Here is a 23297-nt window from a genome sequence, read left to right as displayed (position 1 = left end):
AGCGCTGGCATGAATATATGTTTATGACACTTTTTTTCTCAAAATGTTCAGTAGGCCTTAACACTGCAGATTGTTATTAAATGTTATTATGCTATAATTTGTGAAATTACTTTGATGTAACAACAGCTAACTAAAGTTCCACTTAGATATAGGCAGCTGTCTGGGACAAATAACTTTTACTAAAGTATCGGTAGTCTAAAAGATTTGCACTCGCTCATTGTCCTCGTTTGGCAACGGCGGGTCGGAGAGCTAAATGTGGAAAAATAGTATGGCTGTGGGTGATGCGTTGGGCAGCGGGGGAGAGATCGAAAATGCGGATGTCTTTGCTAAGAGAAATGGTCGGATCGAGAGAGCTACGCGTTGAGTGGAAGGAGAAAGCAAGTGAGATGGAGGCGGGGGGAAGTTCCCATCTCTGCGGGGACTGGAGCGCCTGTGCCCTGGACCGGCGGCGCAGTGCTGGCTAACATTCAACCCAACCCCTGTTCCACAACGAGCTCGACTCACGCTGAGACAGGTAAGGCTCACAGCCACCTCCGTCAATTCGACTGCTCAAAAGATATATAAACAAAAATATTTACACAAACAATTTACGCTCTATGGTTTATTTTCTCCCTTGAGTAATTTTAAAATTACACCTCATCTTGAATGCCTTGTGTTAGCAAAACACTGACTGCTGTAGGGTAGACCATTCCGAGGTCGCCATACCCGAATTTCCTCTCCTTTACCACGGGTAAGAAATGCGAACTATAGGGTCTAAATAATATGGTAGAAATTGATAACATTTACATTGATTATGGACCACCGTCAATTTGGAATTTAATTCACCAATGTATCTTATTTTATGCTAAGAATTGACTATTTCCGCGCCGAGACCTCCATGCGGTTGTTGACAGAACCAGCCGCCTCTCTGGTTAGCCATCATGGATCTCAGTTTAATATCTCACCGTGTGGGCTCGCCCTCTATCTCGCTTGACAACCATCATTGCCAACCTGCGAAAACCAGTCTCTGGTATTGTTATAGTTGCCTATGATTCTGGTGCGGGGCAGGTTAGTTGCACACCCAGGCTTACTTTAAACCCCATTTCTTGCTAAGCATGTAGTGCGCCATATGAGCTTGTCACGGTCGGTATCCTAACTGACTCGCGCTTTGCCTGTAGCATGGCGGCTCTGGAACCATCCTCGCGCCAGTGAACCATTTGCAATCTCGGATGTACAAATATTTCATTCTGTGTGGTGTCAATTTGATACAATGTAACCGCGGATTGAAACCTTGTGAATGATGATAGATTGTAGTTGTGTATCCTCATTTAAATTCTGAAGATTAGCGAAGATTGTTACCATTTATTTCCCTTTTTCTTCATTCGTGTGGCTGTCTTCATGACCCATCCTCGCCACACGGCTACAAAACCTGGTTTACCCGTGTTCAACAACAGCTGAAAGAAAAGTCGGGGTGGATAGAACCGTTTCACGGTGAGTTTGTATATTAAAATCGTTGTTTTTCAATAAACACAACAGTGAATTTGTCTGTCTGAGATGAATGATTTTCTAAACATGATTCTCTTTCATGGAGACGAGGTCAGTGTTCGGGTCGTTTGGAACTGGATTTTTTCCTATGGGTTAATGCAAAACTAATAACGTTAGGCCAATACGTAATATTTTGAACGACCAATTACAAATACATTTATCTAGTTAACGTTACCTGCAATATTGATGTAAATGTATATACAAAATAAAAACGTAAATCATTATCCATGGTGAATCCCCTGAAGTTAGCTAGCTAGCATAAAAGTTGACTGGTCTGGTGGTGGTTTTCATATTTTAAATTGACAGTAGCTAGCTACTATACCCTTTTAAACCTTAAAATGTATAGATTATTGTAATTTGATTATTTTCGCAGGTGGCCACCGTGTTGGCTAACATATTGCTGTAAATTAATGTAAATCTGATGGTTGCTAACATAATATAGCTAGCGAATTAGCAGCTAGCTAACCATTGCATTGAACCAGCGTAGTGCGGTTGCAGCTAGCTAGCGCGGTCGTTGGCTCGGTTGGAGTTTGTGGACCCCACAAACCGTCTTATCATACCAGGATAGTACTTTTAAATTTCCCATAAACTGCATTGATTTATTGGGACACTAGCTATCTATGTCCAACCACTGTTTTAAACGCATCATTAGACCAGCGATAATTGTATCCCCCCTTAAACACACTGGCAATCCAACACAAGCTCGTGCGTACTATATCACCAAGAACGGGTAAACAACAGGCGGGGTGCTGACTGCAGAGTCGACATCACATATCCGAAATCGGTTACGCCTCGCGCAAGAATGTCCTGCTTTTTCGAGTCTTTTTCGGTTTGATTATGGTTGCCCGCTTCGATACTAAAACGATTAAAACATAGAAACGGGTCTCTGAGGACTATGCCCAACAATTGAATTTATTATAAAGCGTAATATGTATCCCTCTTTGGCCCCTCACAAGAGTCGGCCGATAGAGATTCAAGACGGAGGCAGGTTTCAATTCCAGCTCAATGTTGGTAGTGTGGTTTTGTCGAGTGGTTCATTTGGTAGTATTGTTCCCTGGCCACCATTCCCCTTCGTTGGAGACCGAAAGCAGATCTCCCGTCCATAGTCAGCTGGTTGCCTACAGCTGCCTCTAAATGTTCGCTTCCTCCTTCTGTGGAACCTCCCCACCACCACTCCGAGAAAATCCTCCATTACCGACCGACAGAAGACATGGTCGACAGAAAGCAAAATGAGTTGCTACTTTAATGTAGAATAAGCGAGCCTATTTTCCAAATCGACATAGAGAACATTACCAGTCGTTGCCTTTTGCGGTGTTATTTGAGATGTGAAACCGTCACAAACTATAGCCTGTCTCACCGTGTAGCGTAAACGTTTAGGGGCGGTGTAATAAACATTAATAACCATCATGTCGAGGTCGATTTTAATTTCTAGTATTTTAAAAGGCTGGAATTTCTTACCTAATATCTTGTTTTGAATGATTAAAAGCAGTCTAATAATCAATGTCCAATAAATCTTGTTTTCACTATCACATTTTACACACATATTTTAATATGCAAGTCGATATACTAGTAGAATTATATACATTTTTAACCTCTAACCTATGCCATTTCAAATGTGTTTAATCACCAAGCATTATTTTTTCCACATATTTCCTAATATCACAAGGCATAGCATTGGCCAAAGTAGTTTTCTGTTACTTTCTCACATTTGCATGCATTAGGTGTATGCATAGGTAACTTGGCTATTATGTATCCTGTGTAGATTTGATTTTTGCCGGCACAGTAGTGAGAGTAAATTGTTGGTAAGATTAACAATGACTCACTGCACCTTGTATATTATTCACAGCCATTAAAATAAAGGGATAGTGTTTTATTAGGATGTGTTTTGTTTATGTGTAGGTTAAAGAAAGTACAGATGAATGGAGAAATGGACGCGTCCACTAAAGACCAAGGTGAGATCATAGTCAATCAACGTGAGATCATAGTAGTCAATCAAGGTGAGATACAGTCACAACATGGAACTTCTTCCTTGCATCCCCTTCAGAATATTGTGCAAAATGGAGAGATTCATGATTTTTTTTCACTTCAGCCAGGATAATGGTTGCAGGACAGGCAAGCTGATGTGTGTGTTTTTGTGTGGCTATAGTGTGGACGCAGGACGACCTTCTGAATCTGCTAGAGGCCATGAAAGTCAATCTTCCCCAGAAGGACCTGGCCAAGTACAAGACATCGGAGTCCCATTTGGACTGGGAGAAGGTGGCCTTCAACTCATTCACAGGAGAGATGTGCAAACAGAAGTGGAACGAGGTCTCCAAAGTGGTACGCCATGTCTCTTTCATGCTATACTGTGGACTGGGGTATTGTGTATTTGAGAATAAAAGTGGATTTCCAACTCTTGTCAGTTCAATAGGTACATACTGCATCTTGCCTCTGCAATGCGTTTTATGTTGTTGTTCTGTGTCTTTGGTTCAGATCCGTAAATTTCGCACATTAACAGAGCTGATTTTCGATGCCCAAGACTTCATCAAGAACCCGTATAAGGGCAAGAAGCTGAAGGTGAGCTGCATATCCTCTTTTTATGATAGACACTATCAGTTGATACTTTCACAGGTGACACATTATTTTCTTAGCAAATTCAGTCATCTGATGACTGATTTGACTGTCTCTTTGTGTGTAATTTTACTCATATTTGGTATTGTTCTTTCGAATGTTCTTTTGTTTTATTTTTCACCGAACAGAAGCATCCAGATTTCCCCAAAAAGCCCCTGACGCCATATTTCCGCTTCTTCATTGAGAAGAGGGCCAAGTATGCCAAGCTGCACCCTGAGATGAGCAACCTAGACCTCACCAAGATCCTCTCCATGAAGTACAGAGGGCTGCCTGACAAAAAGAAGGTCAGAAGCAGGGAGAGAGTGGGAAGGAAAGGAAGAGATGCAATTAAAGGGAGGGATATAGTGACGTTTGGGATGGGGGGTAAATATGTTCTCCCTGGTAGATACAATTTATTTGAACTGAGTAATTTGCTGACGTTGCTCATGGTCGACTGACTTGTTTTTTTGACAACAGAAAAAATATCTAGAAGACTTCCAGAAAGACAAAGAAACGTTTGGGCACAGCATGTCAAAGTTCAGGTAAGGTTCAAATTTAGGTTATCTGCAACTGGAGAAAATATATATTTGAAGTGGGGGGATTTCTCCATTGTGTTGAATGTGTTTTAATTTGCTTGATGAATATGTTTATTTTTATTTAACCTTTATTTAACTAGGCAAGTCAGTCAAGAACAAATTCTTATTTACAATCACGGCCTACCAAAAGGCCTCCTGCTGGGACTAAAATATAAATATAGGACAAAACACACATCACGACAAAAAACAAAACAACACTACATAAAGAGAGACCTAAGACCACAACATAGCAAGGCAGCAACACATGACAACACAGCATGGTAGCAACACAACATAATAACAACATGGTACAAACATTATTGGGCACAGACAACCGCACGAAGGGCATGAAGGTAGAGACAATAATACATCGCACAAAGCAGCCAAAACTGTCAGTAAGAGTGTCCATGAGTCTTTGAATGAAGAGATTGAGAATAAACTGTCCAGTTTAAGTGTTTGTTGCAGCTCGTTCCAGTCGCTAGTTGCAGCGAACTGAGAAGAGGAGCAACCCAAGGATGTGTGTGCTTTGGGGATCTTTAACAGAATGTGACTGGCACAACGGGTGTTGTATGTGGAGGATGAGGGCTGCAGTAGATATCTCAGATAGGAGGGAGTGAGGCTTAAGAGGGTTTTATAAATAAGCATCAACCAGTGGGTCTTGCGATGGGTATACAGAGATGACCAGTTTACAGAGGAGTTTAGAGTGCAGTGATGTGTTCTACTGATCACCCCAATCCACAGAAGTAGAGACAAATTTGACCCCAATAACTACCGTGGGATATGCGTCAACAGAAACCTTGGGAAAATCCTCTGCGTTATCATTAACAGCAGACTAGTACATTTCCTCAGTGAAAACAATGTACTGAGCAAATGTCAAATTGGCTTCTTACTATATTATCGTACGACAGACCACGTATTCACCCTGCACACCCTAATTAACAAACAAACCAAAACAAAGGCAAAGTCTTCTCATGCTTTGTTGATGTCAAAAAAGCCTTCGACTCATTTTGGCATGAGGGTCTGCTATACAAATTGATGGAAAGTGGTGTTGGAGGAAGGTAGCCTAGTGGTTAGAGCGTTGGGCCAGTAACCGAAAGGTTGCTAGATCGAATCCCCGAGCTGACAAGGTCAAAATCTGTCGTTCTGCCCCTGAACAAGGCAGTTAACCCACTGTTCCTAGGCCGTCATTTTAATAAGAATTTGTTCTTCACTGACTTGCCTAGTTAAATAAGGAGCATTGGTGGCAAATCTGACGGCCGAATGATAAAAACATCTAGCCGCTCGAGAGCACCCTTACCTGCCGATCTATAAATTATGTCTCTGTAATCTAGCATGGTCATCTGAATCAGGGTTAGTTTGGTAGCTGGGGGTGAAAGAGGAGCAGTTATGATAGAGGAAACTAAGTCTAGATTTAACTTTAGCCTGCAGATTTGATATGTGCTGAGAGAAGGACAGTGTACCGTCTAGCCATACTCCCAAGTACTCGTATGAGGTGACTACCTCAAGCTCTAAACCCTCAGAGGTAGTAATAATACCTGTGGGAAGAGTAGCATTCTTCTTACCAAACCACATGACCTTTGTTTTGGAGGTGTTCAGAACAAGGTTAAGGGTAGAGGGTAGAGGTTGGCCGATTTTAATTAGGGCCGATTTCAAGTTTTCATAACAATCGGTAATCTGCATTTTTGGACACCGATTATGACCGATTACATTGCACTCCACGAGGAGACTGCGTGGCAGACTGACTACCTGTTATGTGAGTGCAGCAAGGAGCTATGGTAAGGTGCTAGCTAGCATTAAACTTATATTATAAAAAACAATCAATCTTAACATAATCACTAGTTAACTACACATGGTTTATGATATTACTAGTTCATCTAGCTTGTTTTTTTAATTTTTTTTTATTTTATTTCACCTTTATTTAACCAGGTAGGCTAGTTGAGAACAAGTTCTCATTTGCAACTGCGACCTGGCCAAGATAAAGCATAGCAGTGTGAACAGACAACACAGAGTTACACATGGAGTAAACAATAAACAAGTCAATAACATGGTAGAAAAAAAGAGAATCTATATACAATGTGTGCAAAAGGCATGAGGTAGGCAATAAATCGAATAATTACAATTTAGCAGATTAACACTGGAGTGATAAATCATCAGATGATCATGTGCAAGAAGAGATATTGGTACTGGTGTGCAAAAGAGCAGAAAAGTAAATAAATAAAAGCAGTATGGGGGGTGAGGTAGGTAAATTGGGTGGGTAGTTTACAGATGGACTATGTACAGCTGCAGCGATCGGTTAGCTGCTCAGATAGCTGATGTTTAAAGTTGTTGAGGGAGATAAAAGTCTCCAACTTCAGAGATTTTTGCAATTCGTTCCAGTCGCAGGCAGCAGAGAACTGGAAGGAAAGGCGTCCAAATGAGGTTTTAGCTTTAGGGATGATCAGTGAGATACACCTGCTGGAGCGCGTGCTGCGGGTGGGTGTAGCCATCGTGACCAGTGAACTGAGATAAGGCGGCACTTTACCTAGCATAGCCTTGTAGATGACCTGGAGCCAGTGGGTCTGACGACGAACATGTAGCGAGGGCCAGCCGACTAGGGCATACAGGTCGCAGTGGTGGGTCGTATAAGGTGCTTTAGTAACAAAACGAATGGCACTGTGATAAACTGCATCCAGTTTGCTGAGTAGAGTGTTGGAAGCTATTTTGTAGATGACATCGCCGAAGTCGAGGATCGGCAGGATAGTCAGTTTTACTAGGGTAAGTTTGGCGGCGTGAGTGAAGGAGGCTTTGTTGCAGAATAGAAAGCCGATTCTTGATTTGATTTTGGATTGGAGATGTTTGATATGAGTCTGGAAGGAGAGTTTGCAGTCTAGCCAGACACCTAGGTACTTATAGATGTCCACATATTCTAGGTCGGAACCGTCCAGGGTGGTGATGCTAGTCGGGCGTGCGGGTGCAGGCAGCGAACGGTTGAAAAGCATGCATTTGGTTTTACTAGCGTTTAAGAGCAGTTGGAGGCCACGGAAGGAGTGTTGTATGGCATTGAAGCTCGTTTGGAGGTTAGATAGCACAGTGTCCAAGGAAGGGCCGGAAGTATATAGAATGGTGTCGTCTGCGTAGAGGTGGATCAGGGAATCGCCCGCAGCAAGAGCAACATCATTGATGTATACAGAGAAAAGAGTCGGCCCGAGAATTGAACCCTGTGGTACCCCCATAGAGACTGCCAGAGGACCGGACAACATGCCCTCCGATTTGACACACTGAACTCTGTCTGCAAAGTAGTTGGTGAACCAGGCAAGGCAGTCATTAGAAAAACCGAGGCTACTGAGTCTGCCGATAAGAATATGGTGATTGACAGAGTCGAAAGCCTTGGCCAGGTCGATGAAGACGGCTGCACAGTAATGTCTTTTATCGATGGCGGTTATGATGTCGTTTAGTACCTTGAGCGTGGCTGAGGTGCATCCGTGACCGGCTCGGAAACCGGATTGCACAGCGGAGAAGGTACGGTGGGATTCGAGATGGTCAGTGATCTGTTTGTTGACTTGGCTTTCGAAGACCTTAGATAGGCAGGGCAGGATGGATATAGGTCTGTAACAGTTTGGGTCCAGGGTGTCTCCCCCTTTGAAGAGGGGGATGACCGCGGCAGCTTTCCAATCCTTGGGGATCTCAGATGATACGAAGGAGAGGTTGAACAGGCTGGTAATAGGGGGTGCGACAATGGCGGCGGACAGTTTCAGAAATAGGGGGTCCAGATTGTCAAGCCCAGCTGATTTGTATGGGTCCAGGTTTTCCAGCTCTTTCAGAACATCTGCTATCTGGATTTGGGTAAAGGAGAAGCTGGGGAGGCTTGGGCGAGTAGCAGCGGGGGGGGCGGGGCTGTTGGCCAAGGTTGGAGTCGCCAGGAAGAAGGCATGGCCAGCCATTGAGAAATGCTTGTTGAAGTCTTCGATTATCACGGATTTATCGGTGGTGACCGTGTTACCTAGCCTCAGTGCAGTGGGCAGCTGGGAGGAGGTGCTCTTGTTCTCCATGGACTTTACAGTATCCCAGAACTTTTTGGAGTTAGAGCTACAGGATGCGAATTTCTGCTTGAAAAAGCTGGCCTTTGCTTTCCTGACTGACTGCGTGTATTGGTTCCTGACTTCCCTGAACAGTTGCATATCGCGGGGGCTCTTCGATGCTATTGCAGTTCGCCACAGGATGTTTTTGTGCTGGTCGAGGGCAGTCAGGTCTGGAGTGAACCAAGGGCTATATCTGTTCTTGGTTCTGCATTTTTTGAACGGAGCATGCTTGTCTAATATGGTGAGGAAGTAACATTTAAAGAATGACCAGGCATCCTCAACTGACGGGATGAGGTCAATATCCTTCCAGGGTACCCGGGCCAGGTCGATTAGAAAGGCCTGCTCGCAGAAGTGTTTTAGGGAGCGTTTGACAGTGATGAGGGGTGGTCGTTTGACCGCAGACCCGTGGCGGATACAGGCAATGAGGCAGTGATCGCTGAGATCTTGATTGAAGACAGCAGAGGTGTATTTGGAGGGCAGGTTGGTCAGGATAATGTCTATTAGGGTGCCCATGTTTACGGATTTAGGGTTGTACCTGGTGGGTTCCTTGATGATTTGTGTGAGATTGAGGGCATCAAGCTTGGATTGTAGGACTGCCGGGGTGTTAAGCATATCCCAGTTTAGGTCACCTAACAGAACAAACTCTGAAGCTAGATGGGGAGCGATCAATTCACAGATGGTGTCCAGGGCACAGCTGGGAGCTGAGGGGGGTCGGTAGCAGGCGGCAACAGTGAGAGACTTATTTCTGGAGAGATTAATTTTTAAAATTAGAAGTTCCAACTGTTTGGGCATAGACCTGGAAAGTATGACAGAACTTTGCAGGCTATCTCTGCAGTAGATTGCAACTCCTCCCCCTTTGGCAGTTCTATCTTGACGGAAAGTGTTATAGTTGGGTATGGAAATCTCAGAATTTTTGGTGGCCTTCCTAAGCCAGGATTCGGACACGGCAAGGACATCAGGATTGGCAGAGTGTGCTAAAGCGGTGAGTAAGGCAAACTTAGGGAGGAGGCTTCTGATGTTGACATGCATGAGGCCAAGGCTTTTTCGATCGCAGAAGTCAACAAATGAGGGTGACTGGGGACATGCAGGGCCTGGGTTTACCTCCACATCACCCGAGGAACAGAGGAGGAGTAGGATGAGGGTGCGGCTAAAGGCTATCAAAACTGGTCGCCTAGAGCGTTGGGGACAAAGAATAAAAGGAGCAGATTTATGGGCGTGGTAGAATAGATTCTGGGCATAATGTGCAGACAGGGGTATGGAGGGGCGCGGGTACAGCGGAGGCAAGCCCAGGCACTGGGTGATGATAAGAGAGGTTGTATCTCTGGACATGCTGGTCTCAATGGGTGAGGTCACCGCATGTGTGGGGGGTGGGACAAAGGGGGTATCAGAGGTACGGAGAGTGGAACTACAGGGTCCATTGCAAACCAAAACAATGACAATGAAAACTAGCCTGAACAACAGTATGCAAGGCATATTGATATTTGAGAGAGACATACAATAAGGCATAAAGTGATTGCAGGTCTTGATTGGGAGAGCTAGCTAAAACAACAGGTAAGATAACAGCAGCAATAACAGGGTGCTAGTCTGACACAGCAACAACAGGTAAAAAATGGCGATGACTAGGCAGAGAGGGTCGGATTAACTACACACAGATCCTGAGTTAAAGCACAGAGCCGACAGATAAGACACAAATAAACAGAATGGAGTACCGTGAATTAATGGACAGTCAAGCATGCATCAGCTATGTAGCCAAGTGATCATAGTGTCCAGGGGGCAGCCGTAGATGGAGCAGAGGAGGCCTCCACTAAGCTAGCACGCGGCGTGTAAAGTTAGTAGCCCGGGGGGTGGTCTGCTCAGACGGAGGGGGTCTGCTCAGACGTGGTTGTGTCGACAGAGAATCCAAGCCAGATGGCGATGGCGAAAGAGAGGTTGTGAATTGTAGAATAGTGTTTGCTAACTGGTGCTAGCTTCGTGGCAGTGGCAGTGGCACTAGCTCTTCAGCTAGCCGGCAGATGGGCCTAGCTCGAGGCTAGCTCAAGGCTAACTGGTGCTTGCTTCGGGACAGAGGTGTTAGCCAGTAGTAGCCACTCGGTTGCAGCTAGCTAGCTGTGATGATACGGTGTAATTGTCCAGAGCTTGCGTCAGGAATCCGGTGATGTGGTAGAGAAAAAGCAGTCCTATATGCTCTGGGTTGATATCGCGCTGCAGCTAGCCGGCAGATGGGCCTAGCTCGAGGCTAGCTCAAGGCTAACTGGTGCTTGCTTCGGGACAGAGGTGTTAGCCAGTAGTAGCCACTCGGTTGCAGCTAGCTAGCTGTGATAATACGGTGTAACTGTCCAGAGCTTGCGTCAGGAATCCGGTGATGTGGTAGAGAAAAAGCAGTCCTATATGCTCTGGGTTGATATCGCGCTTGCAGACTGACAGGTATCGGCCCGGTATTGAAGCTGGCTGTGTCCGAGTTAAGGGCGAAGACCGCAGCAGTGGCTAACTGACTACTAGCTAGTAGCTAGTTATCTGGCCAGCTTCTGATTGGGGTTACGGTTCAAAAGTATATAAAAAATAGCAGGTCCGTACCACATTGGGTGAGGCGGAATGTAGGAATGTATATTCAGTTCCTAGATGGAAAGTGAAATTAAAATAAATACGAAATGTATACGAAAAATACGAATACTATTTACACGGGACAAGACAGGACAAAGACACATCCGACTGCTACGCCATTCTTGGATTATTGTGCTGCGTTGCATATAATCGATGCGGTGCCTGTTAATTTATCATTGAATCACAGCCTACTTCGCCAAACGGGTGATTTAACCAGAGCATTCGCAAAAAAAGAACTGTTGTTGCACCAATGTGTACCTAACCATAAACATCAATGCCTTTCTTAAAATCAATACACAAGTATATATTTTTAAACCTGCATATTTAGTTTATTGCCTGCTAACATGAATTTCTTTTAACTAGGGAAATTGTGTCACTTCTCTTGCGTTCTGTGCAAGCAGAGTCAGGGTATATGCAGCAGTTTGGGCCGCCTGGCTCGTTGCGAACTGTGTGAAGACCATTTCTTCCTAACAAAGACCGAAATTTATTAGCCAGAATTGTACATAATTATGACATAACATTGAAAGTTGTGCAATGTAACAGCAATATTTAGACTTAGGGATGTCACCCGTTAGATAAAATACGGAACAGTTCTGTATTTCACTGAAAAAAATAAAACATTTTGTTTTCTAAATGATAATTTCCGGATTTTACCATATTAATGACCAAATGCTCGTATGTCTGTGTGTTATTATATTATAATTAAGTCTATGATTTGATAGATCAGCCTGACTGAGTGGTGGTAGGCAGCAGCATGCTCGTGAGCATTCATTCAAACAGCACTTTCCTGCATTTGCCAGCAGCTCTTCGCTGTGCTTCAAGCATTGCGCTGTTTTTGACTTCAAGCCTATCAACTCCCGAGATTAGGCTGGCAATACTAAAGTACCTATTAGAACATCCAATAGTCAAAGGTATATGAATACAAATGGTATAGAGAGAAATAGTCCTATAATACCTAAAACCTCTTACCTGGGAACATGTTAAAAGGAACCAGCAGCTTTCATATGTTCTGAGCAAGGAACTTAAACGTTAGCTTTTTACATGGCACATATTGCACTTTTACTTTCTTCTCCAACACTTTGTTTTAGCATTATTTAAACCAAATTGAACATTAATTATTTATTTGAGACTAAATGGATTTTATTGATGTATTATATTAAGTTAAAATAAGTGTTCATTCAGTATTGTTGTAATTGTCATTATTACAAATATATATATAAAAATCGGCCGATATAATCGGTATCGGCGTTGGAAAAACATAATCGGTCGACCTCTAGTAGAGAGCTTGTTGGACACTAAACGCTTTGTTGTAGAGCATTTAACACAAAATCCGGGGAGCTGAGTATAAGACTATCATCTACATATAAATGGATGAGAGAGCTTCCTACTGCCTGAGCTATGTTGTTGATGTAAATTGAGAAGAGCGTAGGGCCTAGGATCGAGCCTTGGGGTACTCCCTTGGTGACAGGCAGTGGCTGAGAGCAGATTTTCTGACTTTTATACACTGCACTCTTTGAGAGAGGAAGTTAGCAAACCAGGCCAAAGACCCCTCCGAGACACCAATACTCCTTAGCCAGCCCACAAGAATGGAATGGTCTACCGTATCAAAGCTTTGGCCAAGTCAATAAAAATAGCAGCACAACATTGCTTAGTATCAAGGGCAATGGTGACATCATTGAGGACCTTTAAGGTTGCAGTGACACATCCATAACCTGAGCTGAAACCAGATTGCATACCCGAGAGAATACTATAGACATCAAGAAAGCCAGTCATTTGATTATTATAGTTTTTCTAACACTTTTGATAAACAGGGCAAAATAGAAATAGGCCTATAACAGTTCGGATCAGATTGATCTCCCCCTTTAAATAAAGGATGAACCGTGGCTGCCTTCCAAGCAATGGGAACCTCCCCAGAAAGGAGATACTGGTTAAAAGTTGAGAGATAGGCTTGGCGATGATAGGGGTAGCAGCCTTAAAGAAGAAAGGGTCGAAACCATCTGACCCAGATGTTTTTTTGGGGTCAAGTTTAAGGAGCTCCTTTAGCACCTCGGACTCCGTGACTGCCTGCATGGAGAAACTTTGTAGTAGGGCAGAGGGAAAAGAGGGAGAAGCATTAGAGATAGTCGCATTAGAAGGGGTAGGAGATGAGGAAATGTTGAATGGGCAATGAGGCATGGCTGAGTCATAGGAATCCTGACTTAATGAAGTGGTGATTTAAAGAGCTCAGCCATGTGCTTGTCAGTAACAACCACATCATTACATTTACATTTAAGTCATTTAGCAGACGCTCTTATCCAGAGCGACTTACAAATTGGTGCATTCACCTTATGATATCCAGTGGAACAACCACTTTACAATAGTGCATCTAACTCTTTTAAGGGGGGGGGGGTTAGAAGGATTACTTTATCCTATCCTAGGTATTCCTTAAAGAGGTGGGGTTTCAGGTGTCTCCGGAAGGTGGTGATTGACTCCGCTGACCTGGCGTCGTGAGGGAGTTTGTTCCACCATTGGGGTGCCAGAGCAGCGAACAGTTTTGACTGGGCTGAGCGGGAACTGTACTTCCTCAGAGGTAGGGAGGCGAGCAGGCCAGAGGTGGATGAACGCAGTGCCCTTGTTTGGGTGTAGGGCCTGATCAGAGCCTGAAGGTACGGAGGTGCCGTTCCCCTCACAGCTCCGTAGGCAAGCACCATGGTCTTGTAGCGGATGCGAGCTTCAACTGGAAGCCAGTGGAGAGAGCGGAGGAGCGGGGTGACGTGAGAGAACTTGGGAAAGTTGAACACCAGACGGGCTGCGGCGTTCTGGATGAGTTGTAGGGGTTTAATGGCACAGGCAGGGAGCCCAGCCAACAGCGAGTTGCAGTAATCCAGACGGGAGATGACAAGTGCCTGGATTAGGACCTGCGCCGCTTCCTGCGTGAGGCAGGGTCGTACTCTGCGAATGTTGTAGAGCATGAACCTACAGGAACGGGTCATCAACATTAAGGGACATGGGCAGCTGTGAGGAGGGTTTATTCTCCATGTCTTTAACTGTTTTCCAGAGCTTCTTGGGGTTAGACCCATAGAGAGAGAACTGCTCCTTAAAGTAACTAACTTTGGCCTTCCGGATAGTCTGAGTGCATTTATTTCTCATTTGCCTGAACGAGAGCCCGTCAGCCTGAGTATGCGTGTGCCGAGCCTTTTGCCTAATGCAATTCTTGAGGTGGAGTAACTGCAAGATCATGGTTGAACCAGGGGCTGAACCTGTTTTTAATTCTCATTTTCTTTGTGTGCGTGTTTGTTAACAATACCACTGAAAATATAAAAAAAGAAGGTCCAAGCGTCTTCGACAGGGGATCAAGCTGATTTTATATACCATTTTAGAGGCCAGTTCATGAAGGAAGACTTGCTCATTTTAAAGTTTTTTAGCAATTGACACATCAGGACAGGTCGTTTCACTGACCAGCCATTAAGAACACTGTAAAACAGTGTTCATTAAGGTCATTACAGAAAACACAAGACTGATACCTATCAGGATAATTTGTGAGGATAACATTGAGGAAAGTAGCCTTTTCTGGGTGTTTGGAGTCATATCTTGTGGGATTGGTAATAATCTGAGAAAGATTTAAGGAGTCTCGTTGCTTTAGGACATGGTCAGGTGGTTTAAGCATGTCTTAGGGCAGTTAGGGTACAGGCCGGTGCTGATGGAGGACGATAGCACTCAGCAACAGTCAACAAAAAGCTTTTTGAAAGTTTTAATGCTTAAAACCAGCAAATCAAATTGTTCGGAGACAGACTTGGTGGAGACAACCAAGCACTGAAGGTGATCCTTGGTAAAGATTGCAAAGGTTATAACCAGAAAGGTTAACATCAGTATTCAAAACACTCTTCCTTAACCACGTCTTAGTAATGACAAACACATCTGGAGCTGTGAACCCACACTTTCAATTGATCAATTTTAGGTAATTAAGCTTCTAGTGTTAACGTGCAGAAAACCCTGGCTTTTACGAGAGCAGAAATCAGTGAAGCAGATAGCAGAGCACACGTCAGAATTGGGGCTAGCAACAGTAGATGGGCTAGGGTGTACATGCTCATTTCCAGATGTCATCAACAGTAATACAATCAAGGCACAGCATATTACAGGGAGAGCTCTGCAGTGTTGATTTATGACACCTGAATGTGCATCAGATGGCAACAAGACCCTATTGTACAGCAATTTCATCAGGTAACATGAATGCAAAGCCGGGGAGAGGTGGTTAGAATAGGATGGAAGGTCAAACGTCGGTGTAGCCAATAGAGTCAGAGTCCCGAGTGTGGGAACAAACAGTCTGTCCCACGGTTTGGTAAAGAAAGTTTGTAGTGAACAAAGCATGCAGGAGTCATGAGGCAAATAGAAAAATGCACAAGAAAAAAATAAGCCATTGTAAGTTCAGAGTAACTCGCCCCAACAGTGCGTGTGTGCTGGAGGCGAGCGAAAGCTCAGGAGAGGGAAGTGTGGTGGGGGTACCTGTACCAGACGGGGAGACGGGCCAGGGCAGACGGTGAACAGATCGCCAGGTGGAATCCAAGCAGCATTGCAGCAGGCAATGCCCACTTGGGAGAAGCTTTTATTTCTGGAAGCAGATTTCTTGTAGAAAATGCCAGTGAATGGTCTTTGAACAGCAGGAGGGGGCTTCAAAGGGCGCTTCAAAGATTCCTGCCACTTGTTGGGCCCAAAGTCCTCTACACCCTTTACTTCACACCTCAGTGCTAATTGAAGTTGTATTTGGTCTGTCCTTGCAAGCCCGGCAGCCTTAACTCAGCATTCAGTCCCCATGAAGTAAAATATCATTGTAATGTACTTTTTAAATCTTTTTTTCTTGTTCTTGGTTTTCAAAATAGAATCAGACCAAATACTACTCACTCAGTTCCCGGTTGGACGGTATCCTCAGGTCTCTGCTGTTTGTTTGCTAGAGCACCCTCCGTATAGTTTGGAAAAAGGAAACCTTGGTAGCAGTAATCTCTCTGGTTAATTTTGGTCAAAATTAGGCTTTAGGTTCGAAGACCATGCTGTGGAGGGTAGCATCCTGCATATGTCCCTGCTGAAAAATCTAAGTTTATCTAACTCCAAGTCTTTCCTTTTGTAAAAAACATGTTGAAAAATGTGAGAGCTCACATGCAGCTGTCTCTCTCTCACAGTAGTCATTGGGTTTCTGTGTGACTATAGGGAGGACCATCCCGACCTGGTGGAGAGCATGGCAAAGAAAGGTTCTAATGTGCCAGAGAAACCCAGGACGCCTCAGCAGCTATGGTACAGTCACGAGAAGAAGGCCTTCCTCAAAACACACGCAGACGTGAGTTACGCTTTTCAGGACCGTTTGTTAGCACCTACAAAAACACAATGTTCACACTCAATGCTAACATGCTAAAGTTGAACTATGTCCATCTGAAGCAACATATATGTTCTTGAATCTATAATATCTGTTACTAGGCGACCACCAAAGATATTAAAGACAGTCTTGGGAAGCAGTGGACACAGCTGTCAGACAAAAAGAGACTCAAGTGGATTGCCAAGTCCCTGGAGATGCACAAAGCATATGAGGTGAGAGCATCCTCAAATATGAGGCACAAGACTCTGAAGATGGCCAAATTACTGCCTGACTTGTATTTCCAAGAGGGTTAATAGATTTTTAACCCGTGACCCCTGTTTGTTTTTCACAGGAGGTGATGAAGGGCTTCATTGAGACTCACCCAGAGCTCAACATGAGCAACGAGGACATCGTCAAGTCCACCCTCACCAAGGCTGAGAGACATCTGAAGGACAAATCTGATGGCAGGCCAGACAAACCACCCCCGTCAGTACTAATCCCCACCAGCACACTTTTAATCTTACCACTGGGTGATCACACCGTTAACTGGACATGGTGACAAGGGTTGTGACCGTGTTGTGTATTCTGTGTGTGTTTTAGGAATGGTTACTCCATGTTCTGTGCTGAGTTGATGTCCAGTATGAAGGACGTGCCCAGTACAGAGCGCATGGTCATGTGCAGCCAGCAGTGGAAGCTGCTGAAACAGAACGAGAAGGACGGCTACCAGAAACGCTGCGAGCAGGTCTGTACTTCACTAGCAGGTGGACTGTTCACTCCATTGTTTACTTTTTGGACATATTGTCAGAAGTCTTAAGTGCTCAGGTTTTCACAATTCTGTTTTTCAGAGAAAAAAAGAATACGAAGTCGAGATGAACCGGTTTCTTTGTGTAAGTTTGTTTTTCTACATGTATGTGTGTGTCTATATACAGTTGAAGTTGGAAGTTTACATGCACTGACACGGAACCCAAACCGGCTGCGCGCGTGTGCCATCGTGCATACATTTATTTTGTCCCCCCACACCAAACGTGATCACGACACGCAGGTTAAAATATCAAAACAAACTCTGAACCAATTACATTAATTAATTTTTAAAAGCATTAAACATGTATGGCAATTTAGCTAGCTTGCTGTTGCTAGCTAATTTGTCCTGGGATATAAACATTGAGTTGTTATTTTACCAGAAATGCACAAGGTCCTCTACTCCGACAATTAATCCACACATAAAACGGTCAACCGAATCGTTTCTAGTCATCTCTCCTCCTTCCAGGCTTTTTAATCTTTGAACTTATATGGTGATTGGCATCTAAACTTTCATACTATTACCACGACGACCGGCAACACAGTTCGTCTTTCAATCACCCACGTGGGTATAACCAATGAGAAGGCACGTGGGTACCTGCTTCTATAAACCAACGAGGAGATGAGAGATGCAGGACTTGCAGCGTGATCTGCGTCAGAAATAGAAAGGACTTCTATTTTAGCCCTTGGCAATGCAGACGCGCGCTAGCAGTGTGGGTGCAATAATTGAATAACATAGATTTCTAAATTTATTTTGGAGTCATGAACTTGTTTTTCAACCACTCCACAAATTTCTTGTTAACAAACTATAGTTTTGGCAAGTCAGTTAGGACATCTACTTTGTGCATGACACAAGTCATTTTTTCCAACAATTGTTTACAGACAGATTATTTCACTTATAATTCACTGTATCACAATTCCAGTGGGTCAGAAGTTTACATACACTAAGTTGACTGTGCCTTTTAAACAGCTTGGAAAATTCCATGGCTTTAGAAGCTTCTGATAGGCTATTTGACATCATTGGGTCAATTGGAGGTGTACCTGTGGATGTATTTCAAGGCCTACCTTCAAACTCAGTGCCTCTTTGCTTGACATCATGGGAATATCAAAAGAAATCAGCCAAGACCTCAGAAAAAAATGTGTAGACCTCCACAAGTCTGGTTCATCCTTGGGAGAAATTTCCAAACGCCTGAAGGTAACACATTCATCTGTACAAACAGTAGTACGCAAGTATAAACACCATGGGACCACGCAGCCGTCAAACCGCTCAGGAAGGAGACGCGTTCTGTCTCCTAGAGATGAACGTACTTTGGTGAGAAAAGTTCAAATCAATTCTAGAACAACAGCAAAGGACCTTGTGAAGATGCTGGAGGAAACCGGTACAAGTGTATCTATATCCACAGTAAAACGAGTCCTATATCGACATGACCTGAAAGGCCGCTCAGCAAGGAAGAAGCCACTGCTCCAAAACGCCATAAAAAAGCCAGACTACGGTTTGCAACTGCACATGGGGACAAAGATCGTACTTTTGGAGAAATGTCCTCTGGTCTGATGACAAAAATAGAACTGTTTGGCCATAATGACCATCGTTATGTTTAGAGGAAAAAGTGGGAGGCTTGCAAGCCGAAGAACACCATCCCAACCGTGAAGCACGGGGGTGGCAGCATGATGTTGTGGGGGTACTTCACAAAATAGATGGAATCATGAGGATGGAAAATTATGTGAATATATTGAAGCAACATGTCAAGACATCAGTCAGGAAATTAAAGCTTGGTCGCAAATGGGTCTTCCAAATCAACAATGACACCAAGCATACTTCCAAAGTTGTGGCAAAATGGTTTAAGGTCAACAAAGTCAAGGTATTGGAGTGGCCATCACAAAGCCCTGACCTCAATCCGATTAGAAAATTTGTAGGTAGAACTGAAATGGCATGTGCGAGCAAGGAGGCCTACAAACCTGACTCAGTTACAACAGCTCTGTCAGGAGGAATGGGCCAAAATTCACCCAACTTATTGTGGGAATCTTATGGAAGGCTATCCAAAACATTTGACCCAAGTTAAACAATTTAAAGGCGATGCTACCAAATATGATGTGATGAAAGAAATAAAAGCTGAAATAAATCATTCTCTACTATTATTCTGACATTTCACATTCTTAAAATAAAGTGTTGATCCTAACTGACCTAAGACAGGGAATTTTTACTGGGATTAAATGTCAGGAATTGTGAAAAACTGAGTTTAAATGTATTTGGCTAAGGTGTATGTAAACTTCCGACTTCAACTGTATCTAGTGAATGAGAGCAGAGGCAGTATGTATGTTATTTACTCAGTGTCTGTCTGTCTGCAGAGTATATCAGAGGAGGAGCAGCAGCGTGTGCTGGGGGAGCAGAAGATGATTGGCTTTAAGAAGGGCAGCGGGGGCAGCAAAAAGAAGAGCAGAGCAAAGGTAAGTCCCACAATGTGTCAGTATCACTCACCTCATCAGCTCCACATATTTCACAATAACAATCATAAGGAAGTATGAAATGGAGATGACTGTAATTTTATCAATCTCAGACAAAATAGAAATTGACTGTAGTATGCATTATTTCAGAGGGGATCAATAAAGTTGTATTGAATTGAAAAAAGCTCCCATCGCTTAAATTGCAGCCTAGCCCAGAGAAGCCCAAAAGGCCCATCTCGGCCATGTTCATCTTCTCTGAAGAGAAACGTCCCAAGCTGCAGCAAGAGCGACCAGACCTGTCTGACAGTGAGCTCACCAGGCTGCTGGCACGCATGTGGAACGAGCTCTCAGATAAGAAGAAGGTACACACACCCCAGTTTAATACACACTACCATAGTGCAGCTGAGGGAGGGTTCTGAGCAGTAAGATGCAGTATATAAATATCTATGGTATAGAATAAAATGCAGTTCAATGCATGACCGCATCAATTATATGGCATCGGCTTGTGTCGATGAAAGGGGATTACTGGTTTCAGCCTCTACCTGTGATTGTTAGTTAAATAACTGACGTTGTCTTCCCCCTGTAGGAGAAGTACAAGCGTCTTGAAACGGTCTTGAAGGCAGAGTCTGTGAAGAAGGGACAAGAGGAGCGCAGCCGGCTGCCAGACACCCCCAAGACTGCACAGGACATCTGGCAGCAGAGCGTCATAGGAGACTACCTGGCCAGGTTCAAGGTGGGTGACACAACTATGGCCTTGGAACAGGACTGCCTTTTAAAGCATGTCAACTCCTTCTCCCCTTGTCCTGACTATCTACCTCATTCTTCCTGTGCTTTACAGAACGACCGGCCAAAAGCCCAGAAAGCCATGGAAGCCACTTGGAACACCATGGAGAAGAAGGAGAAGATCATGTGGATCAAGAAGGCAGCTGAGGACCAGAAACGATACGAGGTAAGTGGAATCCAATGTGTCTGAAAGGCAGAGGCCCCAGACATTTAAGTGTCCATTGAGACTTACTGGCACTCTTTTTGCTGACAGAGGGAACTGAGTGAGATGCGCTCTCCTGCAACCATCATTGCTTCAGGGAAGAAGATGAAATTTGATGGTGAACCCAAGAAACCCCCATCGTGAGTGTATTTCTGATGGAGTGCTTCTGTCTGTGTTTTTGATAAGCTTACTTCACTGTGTTCAACTATAACTATATTGATCTAGGATTTGTAAATGTACCTTTCAGGAATGGCTATCAGAAGTTCTCTCAGGAGATGCTGTCCAACGGAGAGCTGAACCACCTCCCTATGAAGGAGCGCATGGGGGAGATCGGGGGCCGCTGGCAGAGGCAGCCCCAGAAGGAGAAAGACCGCTACAAAAAGATCGCTGAGGAGAAACAGAAGCTGTACAAAATAGAGCTGGAGCGGTGGCTGGCGGTACGCCATCTTTGATTTGTTGCCGACACTAAGTGCATTTAACATCCTAGCAATTGGGTGCCTGTAATGACCTGACTAATTAAAATGTCCCTGCTTTCACAGAGCTTGTCCTCACAAGAAAGAAATGTGTACAAGGAGTACAACTCACAAGTAAGTTGTCCGTGCTATTCTATTATGCCTTAGAGTGAGAGTATTCACAAACTCTCCCTGTAGTTGCTGGCAAATGAACATGTAAACAAACTGAGTGTTAATCCTATTGTCTCCTATTGTCTTCCTCAGAAAAGAAAAACCCCAGTGAAACCAGGAGGCACTGCAGCTAAAGTTAAGGCCAAGGTAACCAAGAAGTCGGTAAGTCCCAGCTCTGTTCAGTTTATCATTACCACTCTACTTTTACTACTCTGCTCTAAGTCAAACATCATTCATCTCTGGCAATCAATCTTCCCCCAGGACACAGAGGAGGATGATGACGAGGAGGAAGAGAAGGAGGCTGCCTCATCAGATAACGATTCGTCCAGTGCAGAGGACAGTGAGGAGGAAGATGATGATGATGACGACGATGTTAGTTTTTAGACTTGTGTGAAATTCATCATTGCTGTTGGAAATTATAATGGTGCCCTTGACTGACATGACATGAGGCTAATGTTCTTGTTGTGCGACACCTCCTCTTGCAGAATGAGGAAGACAACGATGATGACGACGATGAGGAGGCGGAGGATAAAGAGAACAAGTCGGAAGGGAGTAGCAGCAGTGATTCGAGCTCAGTGGAGACGTCGGACTCTGATTCAGACTGAAACTGGTCCGTTGTGACCCAAGAGAGACTGAGCAGCGCTGAGCCAAGAGTTCAGGGAGCGCTGCCACTGTGCCGGCCCTGCTCTCCTCACAACCCACCACCAGAGGGAGCCCCTGCCCCACCATGTCCATTTCTCACTCGCTTTCTCTCTTCTGTGTTTCTTCATTGGTGTTCTGTACAAGGAGGGTGAAGACCCTAACACCACCACATCATGACCTTCATCTGTTATTCCTCCAACCCTGCCTTGACCTGCTCCCCTGCCCAGCCCACACAACGCTGGGTTCAGGTGGGGACATTTGGCTTCCTTTCTATATTCTGTGGCTAATACGTTTCTATTAGCTGTTTTTTGGGTGACTTGATTTTGGCCCCATCCTGTTTTGTCTGTGTCTGTCAGATGCTAGAGGCCACGGTTGTGAAGGGGTGAGTTGTGAACAGGCCTCCTAGAGCCAAAGAACCTATTTGTCTGTGGGATTATTTTGGGGTGGGGGGTGCAGGGGACCAAATAATTGCACTCTTGAGAATGTTTCCTTTAGTCTTTTGTTCTTCAGCGCCTCTCAACTTTCTTCCTGCTCTCAATGTGTATGTTTTAATTAGTAGGTTCTTAACGAGGTGGTATCTTCAGGAAAAATTAAGCCATTATGACTGTCTCTTGTTGTTGCTGGAAATTTAGAGGAGATGTATTCATCCACAGTTTTAGTTAGATTTGGATGCATTTAGAAAAATGGCTTTTACCTGTCTTTGATAGGTATTCATGTTCAAAGGTGACTGACAGTCTATTTATTTATGCTACATAGAAATGCGTCCAAGCTTTTTTGGGGGACAATTTCAAGGGTCTTTGTGGAGCAAGTCCAAGACAATTCGGTTTGACTCATGTTGATTCTCATGTTGATTTTTCAGTTTAGATTTGTTCATCCACTGGCCTGTTGAACAGAATAAATAATGAATGTTTCTTAGTGGTATCAAAGGAATATATCGTTTATCGATTAAGAGTTTTTGCTTGCCACTCTTACAGAGTAGTTATTTTTGCCCGGACTGCAGATATGAGATTTAATTCCAAACAGACTATGTTGTACAATTTAATATTGGTTTTGATTTCTTCCTTGAACCACTGTTTTACACTTCTATTTGATCTAAAGCTGATTTAATGAATTTGTTTTAATAATGTCGAGGGCTGT

At 44.0% G+C, this 23297-nt stretch overlaps 1 protein-coding gene across 8 annotated transcripts; it reads left to right on the top strand.

Annotated features, from left to right (window-relative positions):
* The first annotated feature begins 373 nt into the window (after nucleotides 1-373).
* LOC139565132 (nucleolar transcription factor 1-like) lies at nucleotides 374-22268 on the top strand. Of its 8 annotated transcripts, none has more exons than XM_071385241.1 (22): nucleotides 374-514; nucleotides 1434-1470; nucleotides 3424-3476; nucleotides 3671-3843; nucleotides 3997-4080; nucleotides 4263-4418; nucleotides 4591-4655; nucleotides 16529-16655; nucleotides 16793-16903; nucleotides 17023-17156; nucleotides 17271-17412; nucleotides 17516-17557; nucleotides 19815-19913; nucleotides 20117-20272; nucleotides 20497-20643; nucleotides 20749-20859; nucleotides 20947-21035; nucleotides 21143-21332; nucleotides 21435-21482; nucleotides 21612-21680; nucleotides 21780-21890; nucleotides 22004-22268. In XM_071385241.1, exons 3-22 carry the CDS (start codon nucleotides 3440-3442, stop codon nucleotides 22121-22123), a joined length of 2211 nt encoding a protein of 736 aa, XP_071241342.1. In that variant the 5' UTR covers nucleotides 374-514; nucleotides 1434-1470; nucleotides 3424-3439; the 3' UTR covers nucleotides 22124-22268. The 8 variants fall into 8 exon arrangements, with proteins under 8 accessions (XP_071241342.1, XP_071241340.1, XP_071241338.1 ...); XM_071385237.1 differs by having other exon boundaries at nucleotides 402-514; nucleotides 3424-3521; XM_071385236.1 differs by having other exon boundaries at nucleotides 497-514; nucleotides 1373-1470; nucleotides 3424-3521.
* The last annotated feature ends 1029 nt before the right edge of the window (nucleotides 22269-23297 follow it).

The sequence above is a fragment of the Salvelinus alpinus genome, chromosome 36, assembly GCF_045679555.1.
Source record: "Salvelinus alpinus chromosome 36, SLU_Salpinus.1, whole genome shotgun sequence".
Taxonomy (NCBI): domain Eukaryota; kingdom Metazoa; phylum Chordata; class Actinopteri; order Salmoniformes; family Salmonidae; genus Salvelinus; species Salvelinus alpinus.
The sequence above is the reverse complement of the archived record's forward strand: the minus strand, read 5'-3'. Positions and strand labels throughout refer to the sequence as shown.

Coding starts and splice junctions, on each gene's coding strand:
- LOC139565132 (XM_071385239.1), top strand. CDS start 3,440: ATGAATGGAGAAATGGACGCGTCCACTAAAGACCAAGGTGAGATCATA. Junction 16,904..17,022: donor AGATGCACAAAGCATATGAG/GTGAGAGCATCC, acceptor TGTTTTTCACAG/GAGGTGATGAAGGGCTTCAT. Junction 21,483..21,611: donor ACAAGGAGTACAACTCACAA/GTAAGTTGTCCG, acceptor TGTCTTCCTCAG/AAAAGAAAAACCCCAGTGAA.